The sequence below is a fragment of the Erythrolamprus reginae genome, chromosome 4 (genome assembly GCF_031021105.1).
Source record: "Erythrolamprus reginae isolate rEryReg1 chromosome 4, rEryReg1.hap1, whole genome shotgun sequence".
NCBI classification, from domain to species: domain Eukaryota; kingdom Metazoa; phylum Chordata; class Lepidosauria; order Squamata; family Dipsadidae; genus Erythrolamprus; species Erythrolamprus reginae.
In genome coordinates this window covers 98,349,352-98,370,365 of record NC_091953.1, presented here as the reverse complement: position 1 = coordinate 98,370,365, position 21,014 = coordinate 98,349,352, and the positions used below count along the sequence as shown (strand labels likewise).

General features: G+C 39.5%; 1 protein-coding gene across 1 annotated transcript; it reads right to left on the bottom strand.

Moving 5' to 3' along the window:
* Window positions 1-343: 343 nt before the first annotated feature.
* On the bottom strand, window positions 344-19,741 carry LOC139167360 (acetylserotonin O-methyltransferase-like). The gene is made up of 8 exons (XM_070751829.1): window positions 19,648-19,741; window positions 16,679-16,853; window positions 14,993-15,122; window positions 12,295-12,357; window positions 8,080-8,198; window positions 4,588-4,728; window positions 4,279-4,401; window positions 344-676 (listed from the first exon to the last, which is right to left on the bottom strand). The coding sequence occupies exons 1-8, from the start codon at window positions 19,717-19,719 to the stop codon at window positions 468-470; spliced, it is 1,032 nt and encodes a 343-aa protein (XP_070607930.1). The 5' UTR covers window positions 19,720-19,741; the 3' UTR covers window positions 344-467.
* Window positions 19,742-21,014: the final 1,273 nt, after the last annotated feature.

Below are 21,014 nucleotides of genomic sequence, written 5' to 3'. Positions count from 1 at the left end.
TGCAATCCTACAATTAACGTTTTTATTCATCTTGTTAGCACCTATTACATTATTTGTGTGTTCTAGGGCTTAATTGCATTTTGAATCAGCAAAGCAATGTATGGTTTAGAATCCTGATCCATACCCACCAGATTTTTTCCTATTACTCTGTCCTCTGTTTAATGTGTGTAAGAAGATTGTCTTTGTATCTCAGAATGGGAAAAACTGAAGATTTATGAGGAGATTCATTTTTATCATGTGATGAGAATTTCTTTTATCCCTTTATTGCCCAGAATTGTTTCTCAGTAATTTTGCAGCCATAATCAGGGAACTCTAGTTAAGGTGAAACATTGTGTGATGAGAAAACGATCATCTATGTACTCTATGGACTGTGGAAGAAGAATAGAATATACTTGTAATTAATAGATCAAGGCTTTGATTACTAAAAATTCTCTTACACATTGAACAGGAAGGAATCAGGGGCAGCATTATTTTCTTCCTAGAATAATATGAAAGAGGCTTCCCTTCTTTAACTCAATTTTTTGAAAACCAGCTTTGCAGAGGAGCACATTAAACTCGGTTGATGACCGTTCTTTCCCTTCAGCGAGGACCAACATTAATAAGGAGTAGAAATGGGCAATTAAAGGCCCCCTTTTGTCTTCATCAAGAAGCATTTCCACTATTAAGACACCACCACCTGTTTAAAAATACATTTTTCAATTATTCAGAGATGAAAAATTGCTACTACAGTATTTCAACAGTCCAATACACTATTCATAATGCTTTGAAAACACCTCAATTAATATTATGAATCCTTCATTTCAGATGGTGTTTTTCTATACAGTTTCAGGTCACCATATACAAAATAACAGAATAACAGAGTTGGAAGAGACTTTGGAGGTCTTCTAATCCTACCTCCTACTCAGGTAGGAAGCCTTATACCAGTTCAGACAAATGGTTGTCCAATTTGTGGCTGGGCCCAGAGGGAGACGTTCCTCTCTCTGAGATGTGCTCGGCTGGATTTCAGGTGGGGCATCAGCCGCGACCCCAGGGAAGGGTGGGGAGGAGTGGCTATTATATCCCAAAAGATCTGCTCCGAGAGGACTACTATGTCAGGAGTGTGTCCCCCTTCATGGGTCAGACCCTGAATTACCTGAGTCAGGTCCATGGTTGCCATGGAAGCCATGAACTCCCACACCAACCCAGAGGATTTGCTGAGTGATGGTATATTGAAGTCCCCTAGAACAATAATTCTGGAGAAATCCACTGCCAACCCAGCCACCTCCTCGAGTAGCATGAGCAGGGCTGTTGACATGTACCTGGGAAGCAGGTACATGAGCAACAAGCTTACCTGAATTCCTAAGTCCAACTTCACAAAGGGACTCACAACCCACTATCTTGGGAGCAGAGTGTCTGTGTAGGTTGAGGTTGTGTAATGATCTGAATTTAAGAGGCCTAGATACTTTGCCCTTATCATGGTCAGATCATTTTCTGCCATGGCTTGAGTTTAAGGCTCCAGTCCTTACCCACAGGGTAGTTCTGCCCCAGGCGCCTGGTTGACCCAGAAGGCTTTCAGAGGGTGCTTGGGAATTTACCGGATTCACTCATACAGAGTTCGTCAGAGTCCCTGGTATTGGCCTGGAATATGGCTGCTAAAGAGCTGATGTTTTGTTGCTTTACTTTTGGGGCAATTTTATTTCTGCTTAGGTGGAAAGAGCTTGTTTTTGCCTAGATGTTGTTGGACTGCATGAACTACAACCCCAGTTAGCAATCTGAAATTTGTTGGTAAGTACAGGCAGGGCCGCCATCAGGAATTTTGGGGCCCCATACAGCCTAAGTGTCTGGGCCCCCCGCCATTTTAAAACTACTTTAAGTCACCGAGCCACTCCATCCCCCGGGGATCATTTCCCGCTTTACACCAAGCGAGGCGGTCCCATAGGCCAGTGTTTCCCAACCTTGGCAACCTGAAGATATCTGGACTTCAACTCCCAGAATTCCCCAGCCAGATATCTTCAAGCAGTGTTCCCTTTAATTTTTTTCCGGTGTGAGCAGAAAAGTATAATGTCTGAGTGGCACATTTCCATGCCTGGGCGTGGATCGGTTAGAAACAAAAGGGGGTCACGTGACCTCAGGACACACAGCAACGGTCATAAAAATGAAACGGCAGCAAAGTTTTGATCCTCCGATCATCGGGCTGCTGCGAAGGTGCTAAGTGTTAAAAAGGGCCATGTCACTTTATTCAGGGCCGTTGCGACTTTGAACCATCAGTAAATGAACCAATGAGGCCAATGTTTCTATCTCCTGAGTAAGACGGTTATTAAGTGAGTTCTGCCTCACTTTACCACCTTTCTTGCCACAGTCATTAAGTTAATCCTTGCAGCTGCTTGAACATCCCAAAAGATGTTCACATAACCCTGGGACATGGCCACCATCATAACTAACTTGTCAAGTGTCCAAAGTTTGATCCAATAACCCCTTTATTTTTCTAACAAAATCCTTTCTTCCTAGAAGGAAGAATAGAAAGAATAAAATGGAAAAGGGGATTAAAAGGGGATACAAAAAATTTAAAAAAGGGTTTGGTTCAAAGTTCTGCTCAGATTGAAGAAATTGGAGTTTGAGAAGGGTTGATTAAGCTTAGAGTATTGTTTTGTTTGCTCTTTTTTAACTTCTATTTTTCTATTTAGATATATGAATTTAGGAATTGCTGATCTGTTTTAATAAAGTTAGAAGTATTGATTATAATACGATATGCAGTAGGTGATACTGATTTGGATTAATGCATAAATGGAATTGAATTTAGCACTTTGGCATACTGGTTAATAAGTTAGAAATATTTTTTGAAGGAACATTAAGGAGGGAATTTAACTAAAAGAAAATGTATGTAACTGGATGACAAAATTAGAAAAAAACCTTTTGCAACTTTTGGGATGATTGATATTAGTTACTAAGAAAATACAGCATTTTATTCGTGGAAAATTAGATGGTGCATTGTATTATTTGAATGTTGAGAGAGAAAGAAATTACCCCCCAAAGGTCCTTCCACCCTCTTTCCGAAGCTTCGCACTCCCTCTACCAAACCCCCACCCATCTCTCCGAAGTTTTACAACTCTGTCTCAGCACTCACAATGATCAGCTCTCATCTATTTTGACTGCTGGATTCTCCCTTTCAAAATGCGGGGGGGGGGGGGGGCAATCTTCCAGCCCCTGCTTTAAACCCTCTGAGGAGGCTTTTGAGACGCCTTCCCAGCAATCGGGTGATTGCTATCAGCAGCATTGCTGGCTGTCGCGAGCAGATGCTTGCTTCCCTCGTTGGCGAGCCACCTCTTGCAAGACGGAGCCATGGTGCCCGCATCGGCTACACGCTTCGCGTTTTAAGGGGGCAGCTCCAAAACCGGCTTCTTCCTTTTCAGCTACCCGGCAGCCAAGCCTCCCCGCTTTCTCCCCTCCTTCCGGCCTCCCCCCTCTCTCTTGCCTCGCCCCCACTTTCCCTCCCCTGCCCCGGGGGGAGAGATCTGACCACCTCCCACCTTTTCCACCTTCCCTGTGCCTTGCAGGATGGCGCCGAGCAGCTCCTTTGTCTGCGGCCGGGCGGGGAGAGATGGAGAGAGAGAGGCGACTCGTTCGGGCCATACAAAAACCGGCGCCTGCCAGCCTTCTCTCTTCGCTTCCCCCTTCTTCGTTCCCCTCCCGGCCGTGGGAGGGAAGGGGATCCCCTGGGAGCTTCGAAAGGGAGTCCCCCCCCCTCACCAGTCGTGCAAGCCCTGGCTCTTTTGTTGTCTTGGTGCGGGCCGCGGTCGGAGAAGCTCCGCAGTGGCAGAGTTTGTCTCAATCGGGGTTGGGGAGTTTTTGGTGGATGCCGGGCCCCCCTTGGCCCGGGCCCGTCACGCCACTCCCTGAGTACAGGTAATTGGCTTGTTTTTATATTCTTCCACCATTACAAATAACAGGCTATTATTTATCAACACAGTCATTTTTACAAGCTTAGAAAGATTGCTGATATATATTACCAAGAAGTAGCAAAGAGTCACAGGGACACACTGAGAGGTCTAGTTGCATTTTTCATAGCAAAGTCACTAAAATATGACTGAATCTGATGTGCACAACACAGGTCATTTGGGGTATAGAGCAGAGGTAGCAGCTGGAATTAATCCTGAATCACAATTTTTCCAGCACTAAAATGCCAGTTCAAGACTCAAAAAAGTTGAATCATGAATTTAAAATTATACTAGATTTCAGGAAGCTGAAAACCTGAGCCAGTTTCCTAGCTGCTTTAACTTTCCATGATTGAAAAACACCTACCAGGTTTGCAGGCCTGGTACACTTTGTGTAACACATGGAAACATCTCTCATCTGACCAGTCATGCAGAGTCCTGGCCAAAATGTACAGGTCCGCTTCAGGAATAGGATCTTTAAAAAAATCACCTACAAAAAATAAGTAAAACTTCATAAAGCACCATGTCTTCCAAATTATTCTGACAGAATAATCTGTTCTTCCTTTCAAAATCATAGCATCCTAATCCAGTCTGCCCTTCTGCCTACAAAAACCTCTTTTGCTTAGCAAGACATGAGTTCAACCCATTTGGAAGATTGTATCACATACACTTTTACCTGCATGGAAAGTGATCTGGGATTCTTCTGAAGGCAAACAATGGTTCTTGAAGGCTTCTGTTAGTTTAGGAAGGTCAAAAATGGTAACAGTACATTTTGGATAGAGTGAAATCACTTCCTTAGCTAAGCCACCAGTGTTTCCTTAAAGAAAGAACAGAACATAATTAAGTAACTGCAAAACAAACCTTTATACATGTCCAGCTTTTTTACCTGTAACTAGCTGCCTATTATTTCTCTAATCTGCATATCAGATTAATTGGAATCTAATAATTTAAAAAAATGAAACAAACATATTTCAAATTGGTATGCTCTTCATATCATGGTAAACAAATAGTACTAACAGCAGGGAAAGAACGGAGATTGAGCCAATTGTTTCTTAATTTTGATATTGAGAATTCCAAACTATATTGAGAATTCCAAAATTCCTCAGGATAGATGCACTGCATATTCACAATGTCCAGAGAAATGATATTTGATACAGATTGAGTAGGGGGAAAAAACCTGAACATCATCTCAAAGGCCACCAAGTCCTATAACATCTTCAGTCATGGTTTTTTTAACTCCCCAATACTCCCTAATCAAATCCAGTTTTTGGGTCCTTTGTTCATGAGCCTGCTATTCTCTGATTTCAGTTCCTTCCATCTTGGCTAGCACTGCAAAAAGGCAGGAGAAGACTGTTTTCCTAACTGTCTTTACTTTTTAAATAGCCTGTGCCAATTTCTCTATTGTATAGTATCAATTGCACATGACCTTACCCTCCCTGACATCACCCATGCAAACAAATTAACCTCACCATTAATGTGGGCAGCCTCCTGCCCACACCCCCTTATCTTCCTTGGTTACATCAACCTAACTCACATTAACTGGATCCTAAACAAATTCACTATGGAACCCATCCATACTACTACAGTATACAAGGCTGTTACCAATCTGGGACTCGACCAACTAGTAACAAACAATACTAGACTTAACAGTTGCCTAGACCTCATATTTTGCAATAGCAAAAGCACAATTTATGGACAACAAATAAAAGAACATTTTTACAACAGCAATCCCAGCATGATTAACTTCAGCCTCAACCTACACCACTCCAAGATTCACCCTAATAATGTACAATTTACATTATTATACAAAGTACAATTTTTTAAAAAGCCAACTATGAACTCATAGACGCCGAGATCTCAACTCTTGACTGGCAAACTCTGCCGATGCCAATGACCTCTACAACATATTCTTGCTTGAAGTCAAAAGAATTATCAGACTACATGTATCACTAATGACTACCATAAACAAGAAAAACAACTGACCCAATTAATTAAGAAAACTACAAACTAAAAAAAATATCTCTGGTGGAAAAACAAAAAAGATCACATAACCAACTTCAAAAGCTGCTACAAAAATATATACATCAAATAAAGACAAAATGCTTCAACTACCACAGCAAACAAGAGGAAAACCTCCTGCACACCAAATCCAACTGTGCATTCTACAACTTTGTAAATGACAAACTCAGGGATTCAAAACCCATCCCATCACTAAAAAGATCTAACAACAAAGAATGCTATGATAAATTAACCAAAGCTAACCTCTTCAACACATTCTTTGGCTCAGTTATTGTAAACAGCAATGGCTCATCTTCCAAAATTTCCTAATCATACCTCAAACACTCACAACGATTTAACCCAAATAGACTTCACAGAAGACAATGTTGAAAAAGCACCACATGATCTTAAACCTTCTCTATCAATTGGGCCTGATGGTCTATGTGCATACTTCCTAAAAAAGCTTTCCACAGCCATAGCTGAACCACTAAGCATAATCTTTTAATAATCATTCATGACCAGCTCACTACCAAAACTATGGTCGAAAACAATGGTCATCCAAATTTTCAAAAAAGGAGATCCCACTCTAGTTGAAAACTGCAGATCAATCTCACATTGCTGCATCACATGCAAAGTCATGGAATCAATCATAAACTAATCAATTACCCTCCAACTAGAGACTAACAACCTAATCTCTAACAAACAATTTGGTTTCAGAAAAAAATTATCTTGCAACCTGCAACTCTTTCACTGCAAAAACATATGGGCTACATATCTTGATCAGGGCAAATCAATAGATGCAATTTATATTGACTTCTGTAAAGCCTTTGACTCAGTGGTTCATGACAAACTACTTCTAAAACTCAAATTCAAGGGCATCTTAGGATCCCTCCATAGATGGATAACTGCATTCTTATCAAATAGACAACAAGTGGTCAAAATAGGAAGTATCATATCTAATCCTGTTCCGGTTAAGAGTGGTGTACCCCAAGGCATGGTACTTGAACCAACATTCTTCATATTCTATATAAATGACCTTTGCAATCACATTGTAAGCAACTGGATTCTCTTCGCTGACGATGTAAAACTTTTCAACACCAATGATTACACAGCTACTTTCCAAAAAGACATTGACTTTATGTCTGAATGGTCAATCATTTGACAACTCCAAATCTAAACCATAAAATGCTCTATCTTACACATTGGCAAAAAGAATCAGAACAAACAAGACCTTACAGACAACCCCCACTCTGTAAAAGACCTTGGAAAACTTATATCAAATGATCTAAGTGCCAAAGACTACTACAACAACATCGAGAAAAAGGCTTCAAGTGTTGTTAACCTAATTCTACATAGTTTCTTCTCTGGTAATTTCACACTACTAACCAGAGCATACAAAACTTTCACCAGACCAATTCTTGAATACAGTTCATCTGTCTGGAACCCACACTGCATTTCGGGCCTAAACACTGAAAATGTCCAGGGATACTTTACTTGAAGAGCCCTCCACTACTCTACTTGCAACTGGAGTTAGGTTTAGAATGCTTAGAAGTACATCATTGTAAACACGGCCTTAGCCCATAAAATCATCTACTACAATGTCCTTCCTGGCAACAACTATTTCAGCTTCAACCACAACAAACACGACCGCACCACAGATACAAACTTAAAGTAAACCACTCTAAACACGACTGTAGGAAATACGACTTTAGTAACCGTGTAGTTGATGCATTGAACTCACTACCAGGCTGTGTAGTATCATCACCTAACCCCACAAACTTTACCCTTAGACTATCCTCTGTTGACCTTTCTAAATTCCTAAGAAGTCAGTAAGGAGTGTGTATAAGTGCACCCAAGTGCCTTCCGTCCCCTGTCCTAATGTTTCTCTTTTACTAGTACCATGTATATAAATATTATTATATCTCTGTATACCACCCATATGTACTTGACAAAATAAACAAATAAATAAAATAAATTCAAGGTGATTAGTTAATCCACTTTAAAATGGGGGTATTTGTCAAGATTTGGTATCAACATCCCATAGTGGTTTTGCTATAAGTTTTCCCCCTTTTCTAATTACAGATGAAACAATTGGTAAAAGAAGCTAAGAAATTAATCCATCCATTGGTCTAGCATGTGAAGAAGATGGGTAACCACTGCTTGTACTTACCACCCACATCACAAATGAGTGGGAACTGGGACAGGTCAAAGGCAGAAAGCACTTCTTTTCCTAGGACAGGCCAGAGCTCATTTAAAAAACTAGATGTGGTTTGTAACTCTTCCTTTGATCTAGAATTAAAATAAAAACTAAACATAAACCAAGTAAACATATGTAAATATAACTTTATAAACTGCTATTGTTGTTATTGTTTTTACATATCTGTTTATGTTTCAATGAAAAGGAATTTTTTTACATGATGGTGACCAGAATTTGGAAGACTGTACATGATACATGACACAGTCCTGCCATTTCAATAGACAACGTTATAATGTTCTTGTAACAATGCAGATTCATATAGTTGCAGAGTAGTGATTTGTACATTAAAAAGAAATGCCTAATCTATTTGTTGTGTTTGGCTTTGGGCCAACTCCTGCTCCAAGGACTGTAGGGGCTGATGTGGGAGAATCCTCACATTCTCAGAGGTCAGTTTTACTGCCAACAGCTTCCGATAGCAAAGCGTCTGTGTCAGGGGAAGAGTCTAGTAAAGTAGGATCACCGGAGGAGGTAATTACAGGCAGCCCATTAGCTAATTACCCCATTAGTGAACGGTCATAATCATCATCATCATTGTTAGTTTCAGAAGAGAAAGCATTCATAGATGTTCGCAGATGCAGGTTGATGTCAAGGAAGGAACAACTGTGCAAGTATTATAGGAAATAAAGGAGAACACCTGTGGCTGGGGCAATTAGGCTAATGGGGCTGCTGATAAATTGCCAGTGTTGTTGCCTCTTGGTATGGGAGTTTATTCGTTTTCAGAGAAAGAGACTTGTGGTTTGCTTCAGAAATTTACAAAGACCTTTGTGAATGGCTTCAGGATTTACAAGGACTTTGTGGAACAATTCACAGTTAAGTTTAAGCATGAGGACTCTTGAAGGGGGGGGTGGCTGTGATGTCTTCACAGCTGCTTTTTATCTGCTTTGCTTTTGTTTTATGTTTTTCACAGCATTCAAGGCTTGTTGTGGGTGGGAGAGCTGATTAAAAGTGCGTTTTGGACAGTATTTTCCTTTTCATCAACCAACTTTATTTACTTTACAAATGTGTGTGTTTGAATTTCTCCTTTGGACATTACTGGGGGCTTGTAACGTGAAGCCCAGCATAACACTATTAGGGTTAGGATTAGGGTTAGGGTGACAAAACAATAGCCAGTGCCATAAAAGACAGGTTCAATATGATGATAATGATGGGTTAAAAGCATATGGCACAGCTCTGGACTCCTTCCCTAAGATTACATAGTTCTTTTTCACCTGCCAATGAACAGCTGATTTCCCCCCCCCCAAAAAAAGCTGGTTATTTGGTGGCTTTGCTCTCTTTTTTGAAGGACAGACTAAGAAAGACCCAAGAAGACCTTCAGACAGGGTTGGGGTTCCTCCCAGTTGGACTGGTTTGCCCGAATCAGTAGTAACTTGTTGATGATGTCATGATGATGTCACCAAAACAGATTGGTTGGTTCCGGCAGCATCTTTAAAAAAAAATTTTTAATACAGTGGTACCTCTAACTACAAATGCCTCTACTTACGAGCTTTTCTAGATAAGAACTGGGTGTTTAAGATTTTTCTTCCTCTTTTCAAGAACCATTTTCCACTTACGTACCCGAGCCTCTGAAACTGTCACAGGAAAAGGCAGGGAGAAGCCTCCGTGGGGCCTCTCTAGGAATCTCCTGAGAGGAAACAGGCCCTCCACCCACCCTCATACATTATTTGCTTTTACATTGATTCCTATGGGAAAAATTGCTTCTTCTTACAAACGTTTCTACTTAAGAACCTGGTCACGGAATGAATTAAGTTTGTAAGTAGAGGTACCACTGCATTTGTTTATTTTTTTATTTTTACTCCTGAGCATGTGCAGAAGCTGAGTTCCAACACTGTGCACGTGGTCATCCCCTTTTTTCTTACTTTGGGTTTTTCCTCCAGATTTTTTGTTACCTGCGCATGCATGTAAGTTGGAACCCACCCCTGCCTCCAGGTAATCATATACCTTCGAAGAAGAGGGTATGGGCAGAATTCTTGATTTCAGAAAGTTTGTTCTCTTGCTAACAATTCCTTTCAGCTGTTTATTTTTCTCAAGCAGGTCTGAGTTTTAATTGCTCTTTTTAAAGCTTTACTATGGTTTATGAATAGTTGACTTCTAACCTATTTTATTACCCCTTGCTGGACTTTTTTTTGTCGTTTCAGCAAATTACTTTCATTTTAGCCATAGAGGTTTGTGATGAATTTTTTTCGGGGGGGGGGAGGCAGTGAATGCCCTCCAATTGGACTTGCATTTACCTGGGATTATATTATAAATTTTGCTCTTTCTAGCTTTTTAAAAAATATTTTGTTTCTTGATTTTTGATGGGAAAATTCCTTTCTTTAATCATTTTTTATTCTTGGGGGGGGAAAAGCCTTTCCTTGTGGACACTGGCCTTTGCCTGATGTGTTTCTCTTATCTTTAAAAAAAAGAACAGTGGATTTCTCAAATATTTCAAAAATGAGATAAGATTTTTTGGGAAGTATTTGAAAAAAGAAGGCTCTTGCAGATCTTATTTGAAACTTTAGGGGTTTATTTTATATATAGACATAAAAAGGTTTCTATATAATAACAGTCAAGGAAGACAGTATTCAATAGCTGAAAATTGCAATTATTTGCAACTGGACAAAAAACTGATCTATTGCTATTAAAAATACTTGATTTGGTGAATACAATCTGTCAGAAAAGATTGAAAGGAATATAGATATAAGAAATTCTGAGACAATGTAATTAATAAAGGATGGACTGGACTTTCTTGGCAACAATACTGTTGTTAAGGAGAATATTTCAACAATGGATGTTGTAGATACATTTAAAACAGAAACCTATGAACTTTGGAAATGAGATGCCTAAGGAAAGTTTCATTAATAAAATTAACAAATGAGGCTATGCGATTCTGGACAGATCAAAGATAAAGTTTGGGGTGATTTGTAGTAAATAAGAAACCATGTAGACTTTCTATGAGTAAATTATAAAAACAGATTGTTCACAGAGTGCCTTGAACTTTAACTTCACTGTTGTTTAACCTGTTAGCTATGTTTTTCTTTCATATATGTAATGAATGACAGGTCAGTTGGCTTCCAAATAGATGTAAAAACTTATAAATGTTGGACCTGCTCTGCAAAGGGGGAAGTTATTATTGTTGCAATAGAATTGTCAGAGTTCAACTAGTGGGAATGTGTATTATTGTATTTTGTTATTTTAATTCAGATTTTTTAAAACATTCTTATCTAGTTTTGTCTCTGTTAATGCCATTTTCTTGAAAATATGACTTAACCCCCAAACAAGCCCTAGCCCAATTTTCATAGCTGCACCTAATATAAACTCTGCCTCCAAAATAAGCCCTAGTAAAGCCCTGCCCACTCCATCCCATCATCTGGTTGTACAAGGTGGGGCAATGCGTATGCATAAAAATCAAGCTAGGGTGATGGGGGTGGAGCTGCCCAATGTGCCCTGCACCAGCTTACTTTAGGACCTCCCACACCCTAACACCTGTTGTGCTGCTGACTGACTTCTATAGCCACTTATCATGCCAGTGTTGCTACATGTTATAGTGGCAGGATACTAGATGTGGCAAATCTCACTGGTGTTGCTGTTCATGGCAGGAGGCCACATGGCTCATTGTGTCGGTGTTGCTGCTCGCGAATGCAATGTTGCAACATGCCATGCTGTCTCCTGCTGTGAGCTGCAACACTGGTGCAATGAGCCACATAGTCTCCTGCCATGAGCAGCGATACTGGTGAGATATGCCATGTGACCTCCTGCTGCAAGTGACGACCCTGGTGTGATGACCCACATAGCATCTGGCTGTAGGCAGCCATGAGTGTCCATAGAAGAAGTCGAGCAGCGATATGACTGGTATCACCATGTGGAAGGCCTGGCTGCGGTGGTCCTAAAGTAAATGAATAAGACATCCTCCCCAAATAATATCTGGTACTTATTTTGGGGTCCAAAAGAAAATAAGACCTGGTCATATTTTCAGAGAAGCAAGGTATTTTTTTCTTTTATATTTTGTACTTTAATCTCCTAAATAAAATTTTAAAAATTGTAAAAAAGAGTAACAGAAAAAGCACCAAAATTGTGAAGATTAATCAAATTGGTTAGTTGCCCATGAAACAATTTATTTAATGACCATTCTTTAAAATTTTAATGTTTTACCTGTAAATGACCTCAAAAATGTTGGGAGAGCCATATATTGATGAAATCTGATTTTTCCCTTGCCTAGAAGAATTTTTAAAAAGTTAGAAAGGAACAAGATAATAATCTTGGCATTATGAGCCCAGTTTTCCTTGACTTTCTCAAGTATAGTTCAGCACAATCTGGTAATTTCATTAAAAAGGTAGCAGTATACATGTTTGTTCGGTTCTTTTAATGTTTATTTGTTTATTTATTGGACTTGTATGCTGCCCCTCTCCGTGGACTCGGGGCGGCTCACAACATATAAAAAAACAATATACAATAAAACATCTTAGATCCAATTAATATAAATAACTAATCTAAAACCATTCTAAAAAAGCTACAACATTAAAAATCATTCATTCATATTCAGACCACAGACATACCACATACTCATTGGTCAGAGGCTAGGGACTAGTGACCCCAAGCCTGGCGGCACAAATAGTTTTCAAATTCTTGTGGAAGGCAAAGAGGGTGGAGGCAGTGCAAATTACTGGGGGGAGCTGATTCCAGAGAATTGGGCCCCTCACAGAGAAAGCTCTTCCCCTAGGCCCCACAAAGCAACATTGTCTAGTTGACAGGACCGGGAGATGGCCAATTCTGTGGGACCTAACTGAACGCTTAGATTCATACGGCAGGAGGTGGTCAAGCAAGTAATCTGGTCCGATACCATGTAGGGCTTTATAGGTCATAATCAACATTTTGAATCATGTCTGAAAACCAATTGGCAGCCAATGCAGTCCACGGAGTGCTGAAGAAACATGAGCATACCTTAGGAGGCACATGACTGCTTGCACGGCTGCATTCAGCACAATTTGTTGTTTCCAAACGCTCTTCAGAGGTAGCCCCATATAGAGAGCATTGCAGTAGTCAAACCTCGAGGTGATAAGGGCATGAATGACTATGAGTAGAGACTCCCTATCCAGGTAGGTCCATAACTGGTGCACCATGTGAACCTTGGCAAACGCCCCTCTTGCAACAGCCAAAAGATGGAATCGTGGAGGATGCCAAGTTCATCCCTCTCTGAGGGGGTCAAAAGTCCCCCCTCAGTGTAATGGATAGACAGATGGAGGTGTCCTTGGGAGGCAGAACTCACAGCCACTCCGTCTTGTCAGGATTGAGTTTGAGCCTGTTAGCACCCCTCCAGACCCTAACAGCCTCCAGACCCCGGCACATTACTTCCACTACTTTACTGAGTGGACACAGGGTGGAGATGTATAGCTGAGTATCATCAACATACTGATGAAAACTCACCCCATGACCTTGGATGATCTCATCCAGCGGTTTCTTGTAGATATTATTGGAGGTTTTATTATTAGAGACTGGGTGATAGTTATTAAATATAGCTGGATCCAGGGAAAGCTTCATGAGGAGGGGGCACACAAGTGCCTCCTTGTAGGGAGCTGGAAAGGACCCCTCCCTCAATGAAGCATTGGTAATCTCCTGGGACCAACTCCATGTCACCTCCCTGCTGGCCAAAACCAGCCAGGAGGGACACAGGTCCAATAAACAGGTGGTGGAATTCACAGCTCCCATGGCCTTATCCACTTCATCAGTTATCACCAGATCAAACTCCTCCCATACATATTAGGATGGGCCCCTTCATCTCAACTGACTCATTGTCAGCCGACACTGCATTCCATTCAGGGTCAAGGTCTGTTCAGATCTGAGTGATTTTATCTGTGAAAAACTCATTAAAATCCTCAGCACTACCCTGCAAGTGTTCGTCAACTACCTCCTGATTAAGGAGGAAGCAAATCACCCTAAAACAGGGTCGCTGGGCAGCATTCCACAGATGCAATGTTTTTGGATTAAAGGAAATTTCAGGAGCAGTTTCATTTCTTCAGGTTTATAAATTCACTATTGATGAATCTATAATGAAAAAAAAATCACCAAAATCTTTTTGTTTTAAGATGAATGTTGGACCACATTAGGTCAAATAGAGCTGCTTCTAAATCAAGAGGTTCCTTTCATTGTTGAGTTTCAATGTTATGAACAGAGATGGTCATTCTAGTAATTGGCAAACAGGTCTGGGGAGGCCTATCTGATGAAGACCGCAGTGATATACAGGTAGTCCTCAGGTTGCAACCATTTGTTTACCAACCATTCAAAATTACAACAGTATTGAATGATAGGCCCTTGGAGTTCTAGCCATTGCAGAATCTATACAGTGGTCATAACTTTCCGTCAGCTTCCTGCAAGCAAAGTCAATAGGAAAGTTATAATTTATGATCCCTCTTCCTTAATGGTCAGTGCACTCCTCACATAATTATGGCAACTGACTGCTAGAATTACAATTGCTAAGCCATAGGGTCACATAATATCAGTGTTTTCATAGTTCATATTTCTTTGAAAAATTAACTGCATATTGTTAAATCCATGACAACATCTTAAAACATTATTCAAGTCAATTACTCCTCCTATTTACAAAAAGTTACCTATCAGTCATAAACTTTAAGTCTCTTAGCATAACTCCAAAAGTGGACTTTTCTTGCTTTTATTATTGGAGTTTGGATTTCTGTTCCAGTATCCCTCATGCAAAGCCTTTTAATAATGGAATCAATTAAAATATATGGAAAATTGTCAGGAGCAACATCAAGTCAGTAACATAACATAAAATACCCTTTCAGCTCTGTTTTTATTTATTCTAGTACCCTAGTCCAGAATTGTGTCTGTTTACCTCACAACATCAGGCAAAAGTTGCATTGATGGATACATAACTTCAGAATAGAACTTCATGGAATAATACTGAGACTTTGGGCTTGATTTGACCAGGTAAAGATTGGTAAAATCTGTGTTTCCATAAAGATCTAAAAAAAAAAAAAAAATAAGGTATGTTGTATGTAACTATCTTTCAATTTATTAGAATGATACTTGCGAGATAGCCTTAAACTACTTCTTTAAAAACAAAGTATGCTGTATTTATGTCAAGCCTATGACAAAGTTATGAGACCCAGTTTGGTGTAATTATTAATGTATCAGGATTGAAAACTGGAGAGAGTAAATTCCTGTCCCATGTTACACACAAAGTCTGATGGGTGACTTTGGGCTGGTCACTTTCTCCTATCCATAGGAAGGAAGTGGTGGCAAAGCTCTTCTGAAAAACTTTGCCACAAAATCTGCAGGGATCTACCTAGGCAGTTTCTGAGCATCATACACAACAGAATGCAAGAAAGAAGCATTATAATAATATAATCACAGGTGCAAATAATCCTGACTCTTAGGGGAATAAAACTGATCTCTAAAGCAAAGAATATGTCATACACAATATGACATTCTATAGCTCTGTTGTACTGTTAAATCAATGTTTTGAAATCACCTTATTGGCCAGTGTAAGATGCATTTGTAAATTGTAATCTAAAAGGGGGTGCAATGGCTCAGCTATTAAAGATGCTGAGCTTGTCAGCTGAAAACTGACAACCTGACTTCGAGATCTAAGTGCTGCATGATGGGTGCAAATAATCCTGCCTTTTATTCCCTGCCTTTAAGGGAATAAAACGATTTGTAATTATCTTTCAAGCAAACAAGGATTCACACAATGTGTTATTCTATCACCTATTAGCCAGTGTACAGTAAATGTATTTGTAAATTATAGTGTGCTTTTCATTTTTTAAAAAAAGTTAACATACTGTACATAACTACAAAAAGAAAAAAAAGTTTTTACAAAAGAAAACAAACAAGGCATTTTTAAAAGGTGCATTAAAAACAGGAACACAAACACATGTGGTCTCACCCTGTGCAATTACCATGCTTGCCACATATTTTGGGAACTGGCAGAAGTAGGGAGAGCTAATTTTTTTAAAAAGGATACCATATAAGACAGCTCTTTTCTCATATCTCTTGCAAAACTGAAAGAACAGTGACAGCCAGAACATGAGTGGTTTAAAAAGAGCAACCACCTAACCACAAGGTCTTGCTGCTCTTTGGTCTGCAGAGCTGATTCTCCAGGTCTAAAACTCAATCAGAAAGGGCATTGACTTATTTATTTATTCGATTTTTATCCCACCCTTCTCCTTAGATTCAGGGCAGCTTACAACATGTTAGCAATAGCAATACCTGAAAGCCCCTTCTCGTAAGTTGGAGTCAGCCTTCAGATAGGGTTTTTTCATCCAATGTGATATAAAAATTTAGGAAGAGTAAAATGCATTATGAAGCAGGGTAGACCAAATCTCAAAGACAGTAATGATGAATTCAACACATACAAACACATACACAAATCCGGTTACTACACACTATATCAGTTTTCTGGACTGTGATTTCTGGAAGTCCCCTATCTACAAATTCCACAGGTGCAGCCACGCATCGCTTACTATTATGGAACAATTGTTGGCCATTTCCAGTTGCTTTTTGCTTTTCACAGGATTACCTTTGCCATCCTTCCATTCCAGTGTCAGGAGCTTTAATCCCACACAGACCTCCAGCAACCTCTGCATCCCAATGAGGCTGGTCTTCAAGTTATCAGCCAAAGTCATGGAGGACAGAAGTTCTCCTGACTCTTTCAGCAGATCAAAGATTCCCAACTCACAGGCAGTGGAAATGGCCTACAAAGAAATGGAAGACAGGATAAAAAAACTGTGGCATTTCTCTCGGTTCCATCCAACAATCATAAAACCTATTCATAATTTTACTGAAGAAGGAATCAAGCATCCCTACACATGTTAACCAGCCCATCCAGCTATTGAACAAGAAGAGAATCATGTAGAGAGCCATTTGTTTGTTGAATTGATATTTCCTCTATGTTGAATGTGGATGTACTAACACCTATAAAGTAACCAATCTATATTTTCTTTTATGTACACCGAGAGCATATGCACCAAGACAAATTCCTTGTGTGTCCAATCACACTTGGCCAATAAAGAATTCTATTCTATGTCCCTTTCTAGTACAGTTCTAGGCTTATTTACCAACTTATTTACCAACTTATTTATAGACATATTCAGGCAAGTTCATTCAGGAAAAATGAACACACACACACAGAGAGAAAAAAAGACAGAGAGAGAGAGAGAAAAAAGAGAGAGATAGAAAGAGAAAGAGAGAGAGAGAGACTGAAGTAGCAGATTCCCTTTAAAATCTGATGTAACCAGATTTATTCATCTTGGACCTCACTTCCTAGAAGGAACTTTTTTCAGCCTTGAGGCCTCTAGGGACCATAACTAGAGTTAGAAACATAGAAACATAGAAAATTGACAGCAGAAAAAGACCTCATGGTTCATCTAGTCTGCCTCATACCATTCCCTGTATTTTATTTTAGGATGGATACATGTTTATCCCAGGCATGTTTAAATTCAGTTACTGTAGATTTACCAACCACGTTTGCTGGAAGTTTGTTCCAAGCATCTACTACTCTTTCAGTAAAATAATATTTTCTCACGTTGCTTCTGATCTTTCCCCTAACTAACCTCAGACTGTACCCCCTTGTTCTTGTGTTCACTTTCCTATTAAAAACACTTAATTGAAAAGCAATTACCTATAAACACCTACATGGCTTAGGGCCAGACTATCTATGGGACCGTCTCCTGCCGCATATCTCCCAGAGACCAATAAGATCGTGCAGGGTTGGCCTTCTCCAGGTTCCACCAACTAAGCAATGAAGATTGGTGGGGCTGTATTTTGTATATTGTTGTAAGCTGCCCAGAGTCCTTCAGGATTGGGCGGCATAGAAGTATAAACAAACAAACAAATAAATAAAGAGAGAGAGAGAGAGAGAGAAATTTTGAACCTTCCTTCTACTATAGAAAATACAGTTAGGACCCCACATTTATTATTCAAAGTTTTCTGAAAGAAATCCAATGAAGACTCATCAAATAAAGGAAATCTCAATACATAATGCAATATTAGATATAGAACAGATATACAGTACATTTCGTTACAAGATTAGCATTCCTAGTCCGCATTGGTTGCCGATCAGTTTCCGGTCACAATTCGAAGTGTTGGTTATGACCTATAAAGCCCTTCATGGCATCGGACCAGAATATCTCCGGGACCACCTTCTGCCGCACGAATCCCAGCGACCAGTTAGGTCCCACAGAGTTGGCCTTGTCCGGGTCCCATCGACTAAACAATGTCGTTTGGTGGGACCCAGGAGAAGAGCCTTCTCTGTGGCGGCCCCGACCCTATGGAACCAACTCCCCCCAGATATCAGAGTTGCCCCCACCCTCCTTGCCTTTTGTAAGCTCTTAAAAACCCACTTCTGTCGTCAGGCATGGGGGAATTAAAATATTCCCTTCCCCTAGGCTTATAAAATTTATGTATGGTATGACTGTATGTATGACTGATTTCTTAAATTGGGGTTTTTAGATTTCTTTTTAATATTAGATTTGTTTACGTTGTCTTTTTACTGTTGTTAGCTGGCCCAAGTCTGCGGAGAGGGGCGGCATACAAATCTAATAAACAAACAAACAAATAAAGAAAGAAATAAACAAACAAACAACAAACAAACAAACAAAAAACAGAATGAAGGATAACAACATAAGCGTCAATCATCATCATCATCATCATTTTAGCCATTGTCTATCCACTGCAGAATGGAGGCCTTTTCCACATGTTTCCAACCCATGCAATCCTGAACTTTCTTTTGTCAAATGGACCCACAATACTTGCTGATGTCATTAATACATTTCATGAGAACATTTTTTACCCAGTGAGAGCCATTCTATGACTGCTTTGTTCCACCTGCTATCAGTTCCTTTTGATATGTGACCAGCCCATTTCAATTCTTTTACTCTCTTGATGACATTGTATGCTTTCATTTGTTTCCTACAAACATGGGTCTTTCTATTTTGTCTTGTAAAACCGAGCATGTATCTTTCCATGGGTTTTTGAAGGAAGTTATACAGTGACCAATTTTAATTTTTCATTACCAAAATGCGCAGAAGCCAAATCATGCGCCGGGCAGGGGCGCGCGCACAGGGGTACACTCCCGGCGCATTCTGGTAGGGCTGAAATTGGGTGGCGGTCAGCAGTGGCAGCAACAGCATTTCCAGGCTGGAGGCTCGCTGCTGACTGCCACCGCTGCTGACCGCCGCCCAAATCCCCCTATCCAATGCTACGTTCGGTGTATAAGACGCAGCCAGTTTTCGACACACCTTTTTCCCTCAAAAAGGTGCATCTTATACACCGAAATAAATGGTATACAGATGCAAAATAGAATATTGATTTAAGAATGATGGGATAAAATGTATAATAGTGAATATTATTGATACATTTTAAGGTATATGCATTGATATGTATATGGAAATTGTGGAGAAAAAACCTCACATTTATAAAAAAAGAAATGGAGGGTCTTTTGTAGTTTCAAAGTTAAGATGTAATATTTTCAAGTATTACCCACCTTACCTTGAAAGTTATAAATGAATGCTGGTATTTAAAAAATGTTTGAATAGTTTTAATTTCTTCTGTTGAACCCATTGTTCTTGGTTTCTCTCGTTGATCCAAAAGGTCACTTCTCCAGCCAAGCTTGTTATTCCTGCGTGTAAAAATTGCAAAATATAGATGCCCTTTAGATATTCCAGGGCAAAAGAATATAAATCATTGTTAATGACAAAATAAGGACACAGAAGGTCTTAAAATAGGTTTAGCTGTCCCAGCATTAGCAGACAGCTAAATGTGTGATAAGTGTGAAAAGTAGAAACAAGAAATGGAAGGTTACCACAATTCCCACTGTTACGTTCTGGGACTGAAGAGGCTTGAGACAGGCTTGTATCCATCATGATCCTTTTACCCTTCACCCAAACAACTATCCCACAAACTTATAAAATAACATTATGAATCATTGATAAAAGGATGAACAAATTCAAAACGACAAAACTTAAACTCTAACTCAAGTTTAGAAACTTAAAACTTTCATCTATATCGATAGTAAAGATCTTAAAAGCTGGGTCAACAGATAAGTTGACACCATTTACGACATCTGATAAATTTATAGATACAAATTTAATTATTCTTTCTTTCTTTTTCTTTCTTTTATTTTTAATTTTTCCTCTTCTCTTTTCTTTCCCTTTTTCTTTCCTTCTCTTTCTCTCTTATTTTTTTAATATATGTAAGTGTGTATTTTGATTTATAACTGTATACTCTTATTTCATATTCATTTGTACCAATATTCATATAGTCATTTTGCTTTATGTATCTCTCTTCCTATTTATTTCCAATAAAGAATATATTTTCTTTAAAAAAAGTTTAAAAAAAATGAAAGATTACCTTAATCCTACTGTTAAGTTCTGGGACTGAAGAGGCTTGAGACAAACTTGCAAAATGCAGTTCTTTATTCCAGTAACAAGTAAGATCCAGCAAAGGAGCAGGCTGACAGCTCTCCCTTTTATACAGAGCAGTCAGATGGCTCAACCAATCAACAGCTTCCATATGCTGCAACATCCTACCTGTCAACGACTACTTCAGCTTCAACAACATCAACACAAGAGCACACAACAGATACACGTTTAATATTAACCTCTCCAAATTGGACTGTAAAAAATACAACTTTAGTAATCGAGTTGTCAAAGCATGGAACTCATTACCAGACTCCGTAGTATCTTCCCCTAACCCACAACATTTTACCCTCAGACTATCCAGAGTTGATCTCTCCAGATTCCTAAGAGGTCAATAAGTGGTGTGCGTAAGTGCACTAGCGTGCCTCCCGTCCCCTGTCCTATTGTCTCTCCTATATCTTATATATCATATCGACTATTCTTCTATTCTGATCCTTT

Bases quoted from the DNA above. Each gene is read 5' to 3' on its own strand.
- LOC139167360 (XM_070751829.1), bottom strand. From the start codon at position 19,719: ATGGGTTCAACAGAAGAAATTAAAACTATTCAAACATTTTTTAAATAC. The intron at 15,123-16,678 runs GTAATCCTGTGA...TTTTTTTTTTAG, and splicing joins GGAATGGAAGGATGGCAAAG to ATCTTTATGGAAACACAGAT. The intron at 8,199-12,294 runs GTAAAACATTAA...TTTTAATTCTAG, and splicing joins ATTTTTGAGGTCATTTACAG to ATCAAAGGAAGAGTTACAAA.